Source organism: Pristis pectinata, chromosome 9 (assembly GCF_009764475.1).
Source record: "Pristis pectinata isolate sPriPec2 chromosome 9, sPriPec2.1.pri, whole genome shotgun sequence".
NCBI classification, from domain to species: Eukaryota; Metazoa; Chordata; class Chondrichthyes; order Rhinopristiformes; family Pristidae; genus Pristis; species Pristis pectinata.
In genome coordinates, this window is record NC_067413.1 from 99,559,065 (window position 1) to 99,575,404 (window position 16,340).

General features: G+C 39.4%; 1 protein-coding gene across 6 annotated transcripts in view; it reads right to left on the reverse strand.

Annotated features, from left to right (window-relative positions):
- Window positions 1-16,340, reverse strand: part of virma (vir like m6A methyltransferase associated) — a 64,741-nt gene that overhangs the window by 25,228 nt on the left and 23,173 nt on the right. For 4 of the 6 annotated variants that reach the window (XM_052022693.1, XM_052022689.1, XM_052022690.1 and 1 more), the window contains exons 10-16: window positions 16,183-16,337; window positions 13,350-13,432; window positions 5,753-5,855; window positions 4,518-5,062; window positions 3,792-3,833; window positions 1,243-1,478; window positions 759-1,011 (exon numbers count right to left, since the gene is read on the reverse strand). In XM_052022693.1, coding sequence (XP_051878653.1) covers window positions 759-1,011; window positions 1,243-1,478; window positions 3,792-3,833; window positions 4,518-5,062; window positions 5,753-5,855; window positions 13,350-13,432; window positions 16,183-16,337 — 1,417 coding nt within the window. The remainder of the gene's footprint in view (window positions 1-758; window positions 1,012-1,242; window positions 1,479-3,791; window positions 3,834-4,517; window positions 5,063-5,752; window positions 5,856-13,349; window positions 13,433-16,182; window positions 16,338-16,340) is intronic. The other 2 variants (XM_052022694.1, XM_052022691.1) reach the window with 1 other exon arrangement.

Below are 16,340 nucleotides of genomic sequence, written 5' to 3' on the forward strand. Positions count from 1 at the left end.
GAACAGTCGATGTTTTGGGCCGAGACCGTTCATCAGGACTGGATAGAAAGAGGGCAAAATCCAGAATAACAGGGTGGGGTGAGAGGGAGGAGAATCAGCTGGCAGGTGATAGGTGAATCCAGGTGAGGGTGGAAGGAATGAATGTTGACTGTTCATTTCCCTCCACAGATACTGCCTGACCTGCTGTGTTCCTCCAGCATCTTGTGTGTGTTGATCATTAAAATGAAGTGTTACTTCTGTTTCTCTCTCCACAGATATTTGACCCCTATTTTCAGCCTTCACACTTATTCAGGTTTTGAGCAGTCAGTGCTTTTATCTAATTTTTTTTTGCTTTGAGAGAGATCTACTTGGCAAAAGGACAGAGCAGAAATATTGTACCCAATTAATCTGCATTTTTCTCTGTCAAAAGAGCTCTCTGAAATACAAAATTTAATTTTGAAACAAAATAGCAGCAACTTTAAGGAACAAATCCTAAACCATTATTCACAAGTCACTTATTACATTTTTGCTCTTTTCTGGTCTGAGAGGTTCAGCAAGAAACACAGAAAACAAAAGTTTACATCTAGTGTTTAGTGTCTGCCAGCAATCGCCAATACTGCCACATCGCCATTACAGAATGAGCACAAATGTAGAGATTTGTAATAGTTTCTGACAACTAGGCACTGTTCCAAACAGTGGGAAAAGGATCTTTATTTAAATATCCAGAATAAATAAAAAGCAAGATGAGTCAAGGTTCAGCTTTTTAAATAAAAGATTACCTGGTCACAGAGGGACTGCATAAAAGAAGCAACATACTCAGCACAATGCTGATGATGTACATTGTCTACCACTGTCCGTAACAATTCCAGCATCCCCCGAAATACTTCTGCAAATCTCTCATCACCCTTGCTTGTTCCACTTAAAAGATGCAGGAGAGCAGCCTTACAAGCTCCGTGGGAAGCTAAAGAATCCAGTAATGCAAGCAGCCGTGCAGTTTGGGCAGTGAGGGTCTTGTCTTTCCCTTCTAAAGGACTGCGAGATGAAAAGTATTTGAGTATAGTAACAAAGAATTTCTTATCTGTCTAAAAAGACGCCAAATATAATTTTGCTGACATTAAGAAAATGTGTTCTGTTTTGTCTTCCAAATCAAAGTTGCTTTTTCAGAATTTTAGAAATATTTCTTGGTAGCTTCCATGAACTAAACGGATAACCACATCACTATAGTCAGATAAAATTGCATGAAGCACACGAAAAAAAAATTACCTGCTTAATTCTTCAATAATCAGATCTAATACAGTCCTCAAAATAAGAAGAGCTGTGGGAGAAGCCAGATCACAGAGTTGCATACACACACGTCTGAGAATCTGTTGTAAAGGCTGACAGGTGGATCCAAAGCTGGAACGTACTATTTCTTGCAAAAACTTTGCCTGTATTTGAAGGTGAATGCTCCAGAGTTTTCGGGTATTCAGTGCAATAGCTACACCTTCTGCTGAAATTGGCTGTTAAATAAAATGAAATTTCTGTGGTTAATAAACAAAATACAAAAATATTTAACACACTCGAAAGTTAAAAAGATAAACCATAATATTAGCAAACAGCAACGTTAATGAATAAATTTCTTTTCAGGTAATATTGTGGCAAGAAGACTTCTGTGACATGGCATATAAAGTAGATCTCAGAACATTGTACCTGTTGTCATCCTCCCAGTTACGTTAAGAAAATGTTTAATCGAGATATCCATCTCACCATACCCTGCTGCAAGGTGAAGAGGAGATTGCTCAAACAGGACAGATGGGCAGCTTAGGAGCTGGTGCACTGCTTTTGCCATTTACGGCTGGGCTTCTATATCTCCTGGAATGACTGGCGGTTCTCAATGCCGATACAGATACCCTTGCTCCATTTTGGGAGGATATAGACCAGGAATCCCCATGGGTCCAATGGAATTTAACACTATTTCACAGAGACTGATAACATCCTTGAACAGTTCCTCCAAGTACATGGCACTCTTGCCATGACAGAGCTCAGAATAGTGCGTCTGTTTTCGGAGGATGGCGTTGGGGCTGTGAAAAACATGACCTGCCTATCAAAGCCAGCTGAATGTAATTAACGGCCCGGTGCTGAGGCAGAAGGCCTGGAAGAGAATACTGATGCTGGCTCACTTGTGCTGCATGTGGATTAAAAGGATTTTGCAAAGACAGTGTTTGTGCTGCCTCTCCAGTGAGGTGCCTCCAGTAGGTAGTCTATGTCTCAGAAACAAAGAAGGGTAGGGATTACTGCTACTGAACTGCAGTGTGGATTTCATCCATCTAGAGGCAGATTAGGTATGACCTTCACCATACATCAACTCCAAGAGAATTGCAGGAAGCAGTATCAACACCTTAGCGCCCTTTTTTGACTTCAAAACTGAGAGGAATTGTGGCAAGTCCTTCTAAAATTTGGCTGCCCACAGAAATTCAACTCCACCTTACATCTGCCAAATAACAGTATGCCAGCTGTGACCTTAACCAAAGGTCCACAATAAACACAATCGCAGTGCAGACTGGCTCTGCCATCACCCCAACACTCTTCTCAAATCTTTCTCACCATAGAGGATAGGTCAGCTTCCGGTTGCCTAACACTTTACATCTCCACTGGGTGGCACAGTGGCTCAGCAAGTAGCACTGTGGTCTCACAAATCCAGTGATCCAGGTTCAACCCTGACCTTAGGTACTGTCTGTGCATATTTGCATCTGTTCCCTGCGACTCCACAAGCTTCACTTAGTGCTCTTATTTCTTCCCACATCGCAAAGACATACTGGTTTTATAGGTAACTTACCCCTATTGTAGGTGATGGGAGAATCAGATCAGAATTGGTGGGCAAATAAGAGAGAATATATTACAGGGAAATGAGTAGGGGGACTGGATTGATGTGACAGCCACATGGACTTGTTGGGTCTATTGGCCTCTTTTGACATTGTAAGAGAACAGCTCACTTCCACTCAGACCCATCTGCCCATGGCATCCTGCCTCCTCTAATGAGGCCCAAAACCAGATTGGGGAACAGAATCTTATCTTCAATTTAGCAAACTGCAGTCTTCATAATGCAATGTTGAATTCCACAATTTCAGATAACTCACTTTTCCTAATTGTATCAAAATTGGCCAGTTCTGATGTAGGTTATCCATATGAAATATTAACTCATTTTTCTCTTTCTATTAAACACTGCTTATTCTGCTGGGCACTTCCTACAGCTCTGCCCTGAATTTCAGTTTTTTCAACAAGATCTTTTGTTTGATTTGTCTTCCCCTAATGTCCTTCATTAGGTTGTCAACCAAATGGCTTCATCAACAACTCATCACCATGGCGACCTTAGCCTCACCTTATCAGAGATATTCCCTTGGTCCTATCCATTCCTCCCCTACCTCTCTGCAACAGCAACCTAACTTTTCTCTCCCGATTCTGATGAACGGTCTTCAGCTCAAAACATTAATCCTGTTTCTCTTTCCACAGAAGCTGCCTGAGCTGCTAAGTGCTTCTAGCATTTTCTGTTTTCATTTCAGTTTTCCTAGTTTATGTCACCAGCTGTTCATTGAATGAAATTACTGAGCCCTTAATTTTGCTGTTGGTTCATTCATAATCTCAGATTTTATTTTGTTCCCACAGAAAATTTGTTGAAATAATGCTTATATGCATTCTTAATGATTTACCATTTTTAAGGTGTCCTCTAAATGGACAGACACACAATTCTATGATGTTGCCATCTAATTGTGATATCACAGAAAACAACAAGGTAGTCTAATGTTGGAGTAATAATACAGCATTCATTTACTTGCCTTAAAATTCCTTTTTGTACATCCACCATTCAGGTCACTGGACTAAAACAAAGGCAAATTTATATTTACTTCCTACACTTAATTAGACAAAATCTGAATATTAAATTCAGCAAAATCAATAAAGTAATGGCAAAATAACACAAATTACTTTTGATACTCTTGGCATTACCACTGTAATCCACCTCTAACTAGAAAACAGAAGCAATCGGTGCCATTTTGGCTCTTCTTCCCTTTTATAGACATTAAGTATTTGCAAGTCAGATTAGAATTTAGATCCACATGGGATCTATTGGTCAATGTGTCCCACCGTCTCAAATAAAAACTGAAAATGCTTGAAATACTAAACAGTTCATGTAGCATCTGTGGAAAGAAAAACAAAGTTAACATTTCAGATCAATGGTTTTTCATCAGAATTGTTGTGATGAAAGGTCACTGACCTGAAATGTTCATTCTGTTTCGCCCTTCACATGCTGCCTAACCTGCTGAGTACGTCCAGCATTTTCTGGTTTTGTTTTTAGGTTTCCATCGACTACCGTTTCTTGATCAATGTTTCAAATACTGACTTCATTTGAAATTAATTTTCTTAAGCAAACTAGGCATAAAACATTTTCTAGTCAAACAGATCATTTCCCATATAAACAAAGTCAGTAATTATAACATGGAATGATCTGTGTACCATTGGTGAGTGTTCAACAACAAGATGCAAGTTTAGATCCTGAATCTCACCTGTGTTGTTTGCATGGGCAATGGAAAAGGCAAAAGTTCTGAAAGTAGCAACATTCCAGAGAAAAATCCTTCTGGCGTTTTCAGTACAAAGGAAAGGACTTCCTTTAACATTAATGACCACGTGTTGTTTGCTAGAGACTCTTCAGAATAAGCGACCTGTTCATTAACACCTTGAGTAAAAGTAAGTAGAATATCAACTATGTCATTTTGAATCTTTTGTTCTTCATCGTCCAGTCGCCCAGATAAAGGTATGGAGCAAAGGACCATGTGGAGGGTAACCAATACAGCAGGAATACGTACATCTTTAAATTCAAATGACCCTCCCCTCAGAAGTTCAGTCAGCATTGCCTTTAAAAGAGAAAGGGTGCATCTTGTGATAGAAAGGATCATAATCCTCTGCAATGTGGTTCCCATGTTTGCATGCAACCTCCAGGGCAATATTAGGACACTGTTTAGTTTTTGCAGAATGCGAATAAATATATCCATTCCTTCTGCTGAAAACAATTGAATAACTGCAAGGTTCCACTTCAGATCTTTTTGCTGACCTAGTGAAAGAAATATCAAGTTATTTGCAAGGAAAATAAAAGTTAAAATATATAGCTTGTTGAAAGAAAATTAAAATGATTTTGCTCAGTGCCCATTAGCTTTCTTGAATGAGTTAAATCCATTTTAAGACTGATTGGTTAGAAACTTGCAATTTTATATAAAGATCGTTTAATCATAGCAAGCATTAAAATCACAGGATTTCTATTGCCAGTATGAATGGAGCCCTGTCACAAACACTTCTGGATCTGAAAGTGTTGTAAAGGATGTTGCTTAAAGTTACCAGCAAGATACGATAACATTTAATATTTTTAACTAAGACAGATAAAAATCAAGTTTTGTTTAAATGAGGTAGCTTTAAGAAAGCATGCTGGTATAAATAAATAAAGTGTTAAAAGAAGACACAAAAGAATACAGAATATGAACAAAAAACAAGAGGAATGCAGTGAGTTGAGCAGCATCTGTGGTGGGTGGGGGGTTGGGGGGAGAATTGTTGGCATTTCAGGTCAAGACCGTGCATCACAACTGAGTGTGGAAGATAACTGGCTATCTTTCCTCTCAACTCCCAGTCTTGACGCAGGGTCTCTAACCAAGATGTCAGCAATTTCTTCTCCCCACCCCACAAATGCTGCTCAATCTGCTGAGTTCCTCCAGCAATTTGCTTTTTGCTACCATGCTATCAAGTATCATACCTTCAAGAGGGGGAGGTGGGCAGGCAATATGGCAAAGGACACGCAGCGCGGTGGTTAATCCAGCACCTTCCTGAGTCATCTGAATGGTTAAATTATCCAGGTTCTAAAAACACAATACAAAGCTAATGTTCATGGAGATATTTAGTTTAAATAATTTTAATCTGAACTGGCAGATAACTGAATGAATTTATCAAACATTGATAAAAATAATTATTGATAAAAACACAGATATCTTGGAAATCAGTCACCTTGCAGATATATAGAAATTATTCTTTTAATGAAATAGATCTATAAGAATATTTGGAGTTAACAAAAACAAAACTCTACTTATGTAACTTTCAATTATTAGAGCAATAAACATTAAATTATTTACATTCTCTTCTAGAGAAAAATAGATTACAAAAAAATCTACATTTTTTCCTCACACTGTATCACCAGTACTTTCAGCACAGCTCTGATCATTCTCAGCTTTTTGTTAATTTACATTTTAAAAGATAGTGTAAAGTGATATTACAGTAACAAAGTTGCACAAGCTTAAAAAATTACCACTACAACCACTTGCACTGAATTCACAATAGAAAGATTAATTATTTTCAGTTTTAAATTTCAATTCAGAAATTTGTGACAGACAACAAAAATCTGAGCACAGAATAAATTTTGACCTTTCAGACTGATAATTCAAGATTTCCCTTTCACCCTATCACCAACATAAACGATACTTTCCTCAAAAGGTGCTCTGTACAGAGAGAGTGAGACACTCAGAAAATCTGGCCTTTCAAAAATAGCCATACATTTAAAGTCTCAACATATGGGAAGGCAGCAAGATGGTTAGGATGCACAGTGAGCTAAGACTTTTTTCATATCTTAGTCTGCAGATATTTTCTATTCTATCGATTTTATTGTAAGGAAAACTTAAAGCACATAAAGTAAACAGCTTGCAGAAGTGATTAATTTTAGAATTTCAAGCTGCTACACCTGGTGTTGCTCATGTTATTATGCTGGCAATCATGATGCTTGCATTTATTTCCATGCAATTGGGTTTTATAACACTCCTTGTAAATGAAATAAAATCTAATCTAAATATATAATTCCATGAGTAATATAATTAAGGGGTTAAAACTATGTAGTTTAACTAAGATTATCAATAAAAACATACTCACTGAAATATGTATACAAAAATTACACCAAATATAGTTCTCTGTAAGTAGATATGTACCTATGCACAATGTGTAAATTTACTCAATGTTGAAGTGCTTCGGAATACATGGTATTTCTTTCTTTTCAATCCGGTGTAAAAATAGATAGATTACTTTAATTTCCAACTCTGTTCCAACCAACATATAGCTGATCACAGAAAAAGCATTGAGTTTTGAGATTAAGGCCAACAACTCTCAGTGACTGTCCAGGTGCTTTGTTAATGCTCACAGCAAAACTAAGTTGCACAGGGAACTGAAGTCGCTTGAATTGAAAAAGTAGATCAGATGGGATAACTGGTATCCAAGGGACAATTTTCCCCAACAGCATTACCAGTCATTTTTGTAACCTCAATTACATGTGGTGGTAACTTTTGAACTGATAATCTTGTGCCTTTTCATGGTATTGGTGGATCCAAATTCCTGAGTAGCATGATTAGCTCCTTTTAATTCAAGATTATGCAATGCATATCAAGTGGCAACAGTTTGAAAAGTCAACAGGAAAATGTACAGCTTCAATGCCCATTGCACTGTCAATTGATTGTTATTACACAGGTTGTCCAGAGAGCTTCAAAACATGGTCTTTATCACCTGTACAGCGTCATATTTTGGTGCTATAGTTGCTTACACACAAACATTGGTAACTCAAATAGTGCTGAGCAACATTTGGGAAAACAACTCGCATCTGATCATGAAATGATGTAACAATTCGGCCCAAGTTTTTCACCAAAATCATTCTTCATGTTTAATTTCCCCATTTCCTAATTAGAGTAAATTAAAAGCAAACTCTCTTACAGATGGATTGCCTGTCAAATGTACTCACACATTGGTTTTCAAGTGTAATCGTTTAACATTTCCTCAAATACAAGATGCTTTAAATACAGGCTTTCAATTCATCTGCTTCAGCACTTCATGGAATTACTGGCAGCATTTGATGAAAATCTCCAGCTAGCTCTAAATAACACCTCCCATTAATTTATTGTGTTTAAAGATCTTGCAACATTGGAACCACTGCTTCAGTGGCTGCTTTGTGAGCCATTATTCATCCCAGACAATAAGATTACAATCTTTTTGAACTTTTTCCCTTTGCAGTTCCCTGACCAATGTTACACGTTGGAGTCTCCACATTTTGTCAAGTTTAAAAGCCAAATGTCAAAAGTGTTGAAGCAATGCCTGACGAAGCCACAGACAGGGCAACCATGTGTTATCTTCGAACTTTAGCCAAAGGTAGATTAATAAGGAAAGTTTTTCCCATTCCATCAGAAGCATTTAAAAAAATGTAAAAACATGATTGTAAACAGCTTCTGTAATTCTTTGGTATCTCACTATATTTGGTTCTTTCTCCTGGATATATTTCTCTAACTGGTTTAAATCATAGCTGGTCTCCTGTGGAAGCTCAGTGCACAAATTTTCAGTTCTTCTTTGTGGTTCTGGTAGTCCAAAAGTAGGTCAGGTCCATCCAAATACTTAGTATCTCAAAAATAGACCTGAGGAAAATCTCATCAATTTTCAATGGGGAAAATTAAAATTAGGATCCCTTTGGGCTATAGGGGTTTTAGAAAACTAAGTGCAGTGCACATCTTTATGCTAAACCTTACTTACATGCAAAATTTCAGATTTCAAGGTTGTTTTGTTACTGAGCCGTGTGTGACACAGACATTAATGTAAAGGTATATAGTAAAATAAAGGATAATACTTGTGAAGTACACTTATTTTCTAGTTGGATTATGGGAAGTATTTAAAAAAATCTTGTGATTCCACCTTTTAAATGCTTAGAAAAGAAAATCATACTAATTGTAAGAGATTCAGTATTAGAGTGTAGTTTTTTCCATTTAATTTAAAACATAAATTCCACAAGTTATGCATTAAAAACTTAAAAAAACACATATACTTTACAGTCTGTCAGATGCCAGCCAGTTGAGAGGAATTCCTGATCACCCAAATGACAAGGGTTTGCAAGCAAATTTCTCGAAGTCACACAACACAGAAACAGGCCCTCTGGCCCACTGTGTCTATGCCGATTATCAGGTCCCTATCTATTCTAATCCCATTTACCAGCATTATCCATAGCCTATTATGTCTTGTGATTCAAGTGTTTGTCCAGACACTTCTTAAATATTGTGAAAGTACCTGACTCCATGCCTGATCAGGTAGTGGATTCCAGACCAAAAGTCTTCTGGGTGAAAACATTTTCCTCAAATCCCCTTTAAACTTCTTATTCCTGGATACATACCAAAGCTGTGGATTCATGCTAGTGGCTTCTTTATATATACCCATTCATCTTGTTCACAGTTTTCTACCATGTTCATCGCCTTTACTTATTTGCAAACACATATCCAAAACAAAATCAATTTCCGCTTGGGTAGCATAGGCTCAAATGAACCAAGAAAGCTTTATTTGGTCCTAGACTGAACTGAAGCAATCCATATGTGATGTAACCAGTTTAATAATAATTCTATGCTGCTTGAAACCCTAGCGCTTGGTTGTTTTACCGTGCAATATCAACCACTGTTAATGTTTTTTTAATATTTATACTCTCAAGTCACTTTGCAAATCTATCTCATGAAGAGGCCAGCTAACCATACGAGCAAGAAAGGAACTGAGGATTTTACTGACAGAGTTAGATGGGAAAGATTTGAAGGTAGTTTATGCAGCATAAATACTGTCATGGACTGCTTGAGTCATGCATTCCATGTAACCAATGTGAAGCATGTAAAATTGTTAATGTGGAGCATGCTTTAATGATCAGGGAGTCTGGTGGGAGAAACTTCAATATGGAAAAGGTAAACAAAAATGTAAGCTTTGTATTTTTTGGAACAATGCAGATTATGGGCAAAGATGGATGAAATTGTGTAAAATTATCAAGGGAAAAGATACAGTAAATTGAACCAGCCACTTCAATAGGTTAGAACGTGCACTGAGGGAACTCATTAGATAGGTAGATGGATAAAAATAGAACACAGGATGGTAAATGTGATTAAGGCCACTTACTTGAGTGTAGGGTACAATCTGACATAAACTAGTTAGGCTGACTGACCTGTCTCTTTGCCTACAAGTCTCTTCGCCTACAAGTCTCTTCACCTTTGTAAATGCAATCATGAATTAGGTATCCATTCACTACTGTACTGATCAGTTTAACCTCAACCACCTACTGAATAAACTCAGTTAGTATGCAATGTTACTTAAAAGTTTAAGCTAACAATACAATAATAAAGATTCTTAAGTTTCAGGGCATGATTAATTGCTTTCAGTTCTAGAAACACAAGTTGTAAAGTTAGCAACCGATTCACAGAAAGACAACTTTCCCTGAACCTGCCTGCACATAAATCGGAATCAAAGCCAAAATAGAGTCATAGAGTTATACTGTATGGAAACAGGCCCTTCAGCCCAAATGATCCATGCTGACCATGATGCTCCATCTAAGCTAGTCCTATTACCTTCTAAACCTTTCCAATCCATGTACCTGTCCAACTGTCTTTTAAAAGTTGTTATTGTACCTGCCTCAACCACTTCCTCTGGCAGCTCATTCCACATCAATACCACCCTTTGGGTGATACCCCTCAAGTTCCTCTTAAATCTTTCCCCTCTCACCTTAAACCTATCCCCTCTAGTTCTTGATTATCCAACTCTGGGGGAAAAAGTCTGAGTGCATTTACCCTATCTATGCCCCTCATAATTTTGTACACCTCTATAAGATCACCTCTCAGTCTCCTACGTGCTAAAGAATGAAGTCCTAGCCTGCCCAACTTCTCCCTATAACTCAATGCCTCAAGTCCTGGCAGCATCCTTGTAAATCTTTTCTGCACGCTTTCCAGTTTACTAACATCTTTCCTATTGCAGGGCGACCAAAACCAAACACAATACTCCAAGTGTGGCCCCACTAGCATCCTGTACAACCACACCATGACCTCCCAACTTTTATACTCAATGCCCTGACCGAAGGCCAGCGTACCAAAAGCCTTCTTCACCACCCCGTCTACCTGTGACTCCACTATCAGTGAACCATGTACTTGTACTCCAAGGTCCCTCTGTTCTACAACACTCACGGGGCCCTGACATTCACTGCGAAAGTCCTATCTGGATTTCACTTTCCAAAATGCAACACCTCGCATTTATCTGAATTAAACTCCATTTGTCATTCCTTGGCCCACTTTCTAAGCTGATCAAGATCCCCCTGTAATTTTTGATAACCTTCTTCATTGTCCACTATACCACCTATTTTAATGTCATCTGCAAACTTACTAACTATGCCCTGTGCATTCTTATCCAAATTGTTGATACAGGTGACAAACCTCAACAATGGGCCCAGCAATGAGCCGAGGCACACCACTAGTCACGGGCCCTCCAGTCCCGAGAAAACAACTTCCACCCATCACCATCTGCTTTCTACCATCAAGTTAATTGTGTATCCAGTTAACCAGCTCTCCCTGGATCCATACAATCCAACCTTCCAGAGCAGCCTACCATGTGGAACCTTATCAAAGGCCTTACTGAAGTCCATATAAACCACATCCTACCACTCATCAACTTTCTTGGTCACATCAAAAAAAACTCAATCAAGTTCATAAGAAATGATCTCCCATGCACAAAGCTATGCTGACAACCCCTAACCAACCCCTGTCTTTCCAGGTCTACGTACATCTTATCCTTCAGAATCCTCCCCAGTAACTTACCTACCACAGACACTAGACCTACTGGTCTATAGTTTCCAAGTTTTTCTTTGCTAGCCTTGTTAAATAAAGGCACAACATTTGCTACCCTCCAGTCTACCAGTCTACTGTGACTAACTATGATGCAAATATCTTAGCCAGGACCCCCACAATTTCTTCTCTTGCCTCCCACAGTGTTCTTGGATAGACCTGGTCAGGTCCTGGAGATTTATCTACCTTCATACCTTTTCAGACATCCAGCACCTTGTCTACTGTAATGCAGACTATTCCCAAGACCTCCCTATTTTCTTTTCCTTGTTCTTAAATCTTCATGTCTTTCTCCACAGTAAAAACAGAGGGGAAATATTCATTAAGGACCTTGCCCATCTCCTGCGACTCCCCTCTGGTCTTTGAGGAGCCCTATTTTCTCTCTCTAGTTACTCTTTCTCCCTTAATATAAAATCTCTTTGGATTTTCCTTAATCTTCACTTCCAAAGTTACCTCATGCCCCCTTTTTGCCCTCCAGATTTCCTCCTTGAGTACACTCCTGCAGCCCCTATACTCCTCCAGGGATTCACTTGATCCCAGCCACCTGTACCTGACCCATACCTCCTCCTTTTTCCTTGCCAGAGCCTCAATATCCTTCGTCATTCAGAGTTCCCTACTCCTACCAACCTTGCCCTTCACTCTAACAGGAACATGCAAACCTTGAGCTCTCACTATTTCACCTTTAAAAGCTTCCCGGTTGCCTGTGGTCCCTTTGCCCCCAAACAACGTACTCCCAATCAACCCTGCAAGCTCCCGTCTCACACCGTCAAAATTCACCTTGCCCCAATCTAGAATTTGAACCTGCGGACCAGTTTTGTCCCCTTTCCATAACTATTTTTAAAACTAACAGAACTATGATCTTTTGGTTCCGAAGTGCTCCCCCACTGTCACCTCAGTCACCTGCCCGGGCCTATTACCCAAGAGTTGGTCGAGCTTTGCCCTCTCCCTGGTAGGGCCCTCTATATGTTGCCCAAGGAAAGTTTCCTGAATGCACTTAACAAAGTCCACCCCATCTAAGCCCTTAACAGTATGGCAGTCCCAGTCGATGTTAAGAAAGTTAAAATCCCCTACTATGACAACCAAAAAGACAGATCATATCACCTAAACCCTGCAAGCGTGTAGCCAGAGCACTGGTCAAATAATATCCTGTTTCTATCACCATGTTTTACTGATGAGTAAGCAAAAGTAAAAATGAAAATTTAGTGGAAGCATCAGGGACGGTAGTGTAGCGGTTAGCGTAACGCTATTACAGCGCCAGCGACCCGGGTTCAATTCCGGCCACTGTCTGTAAGGAGTTTGTATGTTCTCTCTGTGTCTGCATGGGTTTCCTCCGGATGCTCCGGTTTCCTCCCACATTCCAAAGACGTACAGGTTAGGAAGTTGTGGGCATGCTATGTTGGCACTGGAAGTGTGGCGACACTTGCGGGCTGCCCCCAGAACACTCTACGCAAAAGACGCATTTCACTGTGTGTTTCGATATACATGTGACTAATAAAGAAATCTTATCTTAATGTAACTTTATTCTGCCTTCTGTTATTGTTTTACTTTGTACTACCTCAATGCACTGTTGTAATGAATTGATCTGTATGAATGGTATGCAAGACAAGTTTTTCACTGTCCCTCAGTACATGTGACAACAATGAACCAATTTATCAATGTCTTTTTAAAGAATGAAGGATAAAAACATACACCTAACACGCAACTCACCTGCTTGATATATTCAAGAAGAGTAGGAATACAATTAATTTCAAACTTCAGATTTTTCAGTGGCTCCAGCCATTTACTTAATTCTAAAAATCAAGAGAAATTGAATAATTTGACAAGGAAAATAAATTTCGCAGCTAACATAGAATTTCTGCAAGGTATTTTATATTCTCTAAATTGAAATTAAAATTTCCCAATACATTACAAATTTTCAAGTTAAATGTTTACACTTAGATGCAGTACATATAACTATTTTGGGTAGATTCAGTCCAATACAACTAATTGGATATCCATGTAATACTTTAAAACACAATATTTTGAGATTCTTAAGATAAAATTCCATACATACTCAGCTACTCAGCCACTCAGCCAGCTTTATGGTTTCACAGATTTTGAATCATAAGGACTTCTTTGAATGGCAATAACAATTTTTTTCCTAATCAAATTAAAACAATTTTATTAGGAATAAAATGGAAATCATGTTTATGATTCTCCACCAAATTCATCTCCACAGAAATTTCTGAAAAGAGTTTTGAGTTTTCTTGAGGTAAAAGAAGGTTGTGATCAAAAGGATTATTCAAGAATATACTTCTACCCAGGGAAAAGTGAGGTAAAAGCACTGTTTCTCTACATCAACTGCTTAAAGATATGCATCTACTCTTGATCAAACACAATAATAAGATTGTGCTGCAAACAAATTTTGTTCTGGCTTTTTCAAATCCAGAAGATGTAATGTCACATTCAGTTTTAGAAAGACAAACTAAAGTCAGAAAGAAGAGAAACAAAGGACTGCAGATGCTGGAATCTAAATGAGAAACACTATGATGCTGGAGGAACTCAGCAGGCCAGGCAGCATCCATGGAGAAAAGCAGGCGGTCAACGTTTCGGGTCAGGATCCTTCTTCAGGACTGAAGATAGGAAAAGAGGAAGCCCAATATATAGGAGGGAAAAGCAGAGCAGTGATAGGTGGACAAAGGAGGGGAGGCGGGGTGGGCACAGGTGGTGATAGGTAGATGCAGGTAAGAGATAGTGATCAGCAGGTATGGGGGAGGAGGGGAGAGCAGATCCACTGAGGATGGGTCAAAGGTAAGGAGAGAGAGAGGAAAAAAAGGTAGAAAAAAGAGGCTAGGAATAGGAAGAAGAAGCATGGTGGGGGGAGGTATGGGGGGTTTGAGGGGAAGGGGGGTGCCTGGAATCCATGTGGAACAAGATGGCAGTGTAGATGCAGAGCGAGGAAGGTCTCATGGCTGTGGAACAGAGTCTGAGTGAGCACATGGTCGAGGAGCTGGAGAGCAGAGGAGATCACAGAGGAGGAGCAGTGAGGGAGGGACTCACAAAGCTCCTGTCGAAGAGAGGAAGAAAACTTCCTCAAAGTGGGCATCCTTGAAGAGACTTTGCAGTGAAGCAGTAATACTAGAAAAAACGAAGGACTGCAGATGCTGGAATCTGGATGGAAGAGGAAACCCCTTCTCCACAACACCCCCCCCCCCCCCCCCCACCATGCTTCTTCTCTTCTTCCCTTTCCTAGCTTCTTTTTTTCTACATTTTTTTCCTTTGTCTCCTTACCTTTGACCCATCCCCCAGTGGATCTGCTCTCCCCTCCTCCCCCGCACCTAACTATCACGATCTCTTACCTGCATCTACCTATCACCACCCTGTGCCCACCCCACCCCCCCTCTTTTGTCCACCTATCACTGCTCTGCTTTTCCCTCCTATATATCGGGCTTCCCCTTTTCCTATCTTCAGTCCTGAAGAAGGGTCCTGACCCGAAATTTTGACTGCCTGCTTTTCTCCACGGATGCTGCCTGGCCTGCTGAGTTCCTCCAGCATCATCATGCTTTTCAGTCAGAAAGAAGAGTTCTAAAGCTAAATGAAGACTAAGTACATTAAGCAGCTTCAGAGATGTGTCTACTTATAGGAAGTATGGTCTAGCCTCTTCCTTTTGAACAGCTTTATGTTACAATGTAACTAAATGTGAGAATACTTGGATGAAAATTCCAAGGTGATGGCAATTGTGGTGATTGGGGTGTTTGGAAGCATGGGGAGCAAGAGGCGGCTTCAGGATTAACGGTACGATATGATAAACTTTGGAATCCAACAGAAATTTGGAATGTGGGGTAGCATGGTTAGCAGTGGTAGGATGGTAAATATCGGAGGAAGAATTTTGGAGTGTTGGAATACTGAGATAGGGTTCTGGGAGCACTGCCTGTGTAAAAGATCTCCGGGTAACAAATTGGAAAAAGGTGGGGAGAAAAAGGATTGCCTGAAATAGAAACATTAATAACAGATAGCACAAATATTAAGCTAGTTAATAGACTGATCAGAAAGTGCTCAGATAAAGCAAGATTTAGGAATGCTGAAGTTTATTAGCACCTTACTTACTGTTAATAATGTATCTTTTTTGGACACTGAACCCCTTAGATATGTGGCAATTTCCAAATCCCTTTTGTTATATTGATTCCTAATTGGTTGAACACTAGCAGGTATACAGTTCAAGAACACAGCATATACCTTTTCAATACCATTCTTTGTAAATGAACAAGAGAATACAGAAAATATTTCATTTGACTTTCTGAAAGCCTTCCCTTCTGGTTCCACCTTTTAAAAGGAAAGCTTCTATAGCCCTAAAGCCCTTATGAACATTAACCACTAGCATGCACTTAAATACTTGAGAGAGAAGTGGCTTTCTTGTGTTCACCTAACATCCATTTATCACCCAAGTACTTGACAGTGGGGCCAACAGCACCTACAATCCCATAAAGTTAAGAGCACGGATCCACATCCAATCATTCTATGTAGACAAAGTGTTAAGAGAAAATTACTAAAGTGACCTTACCCTGTAGTTTGGGGTTGGTGTCATCAGCTTTGCAAAGTCTCAGAAGTCCAGCAGAATGCTGTTCCAACATTTGTCCATCATGGATAGACTGCACTGTTAGCAAAATAAGCATGCATGCATAATTGCATGCAACAGATTTTCTGGACTTTGTGTCCCTG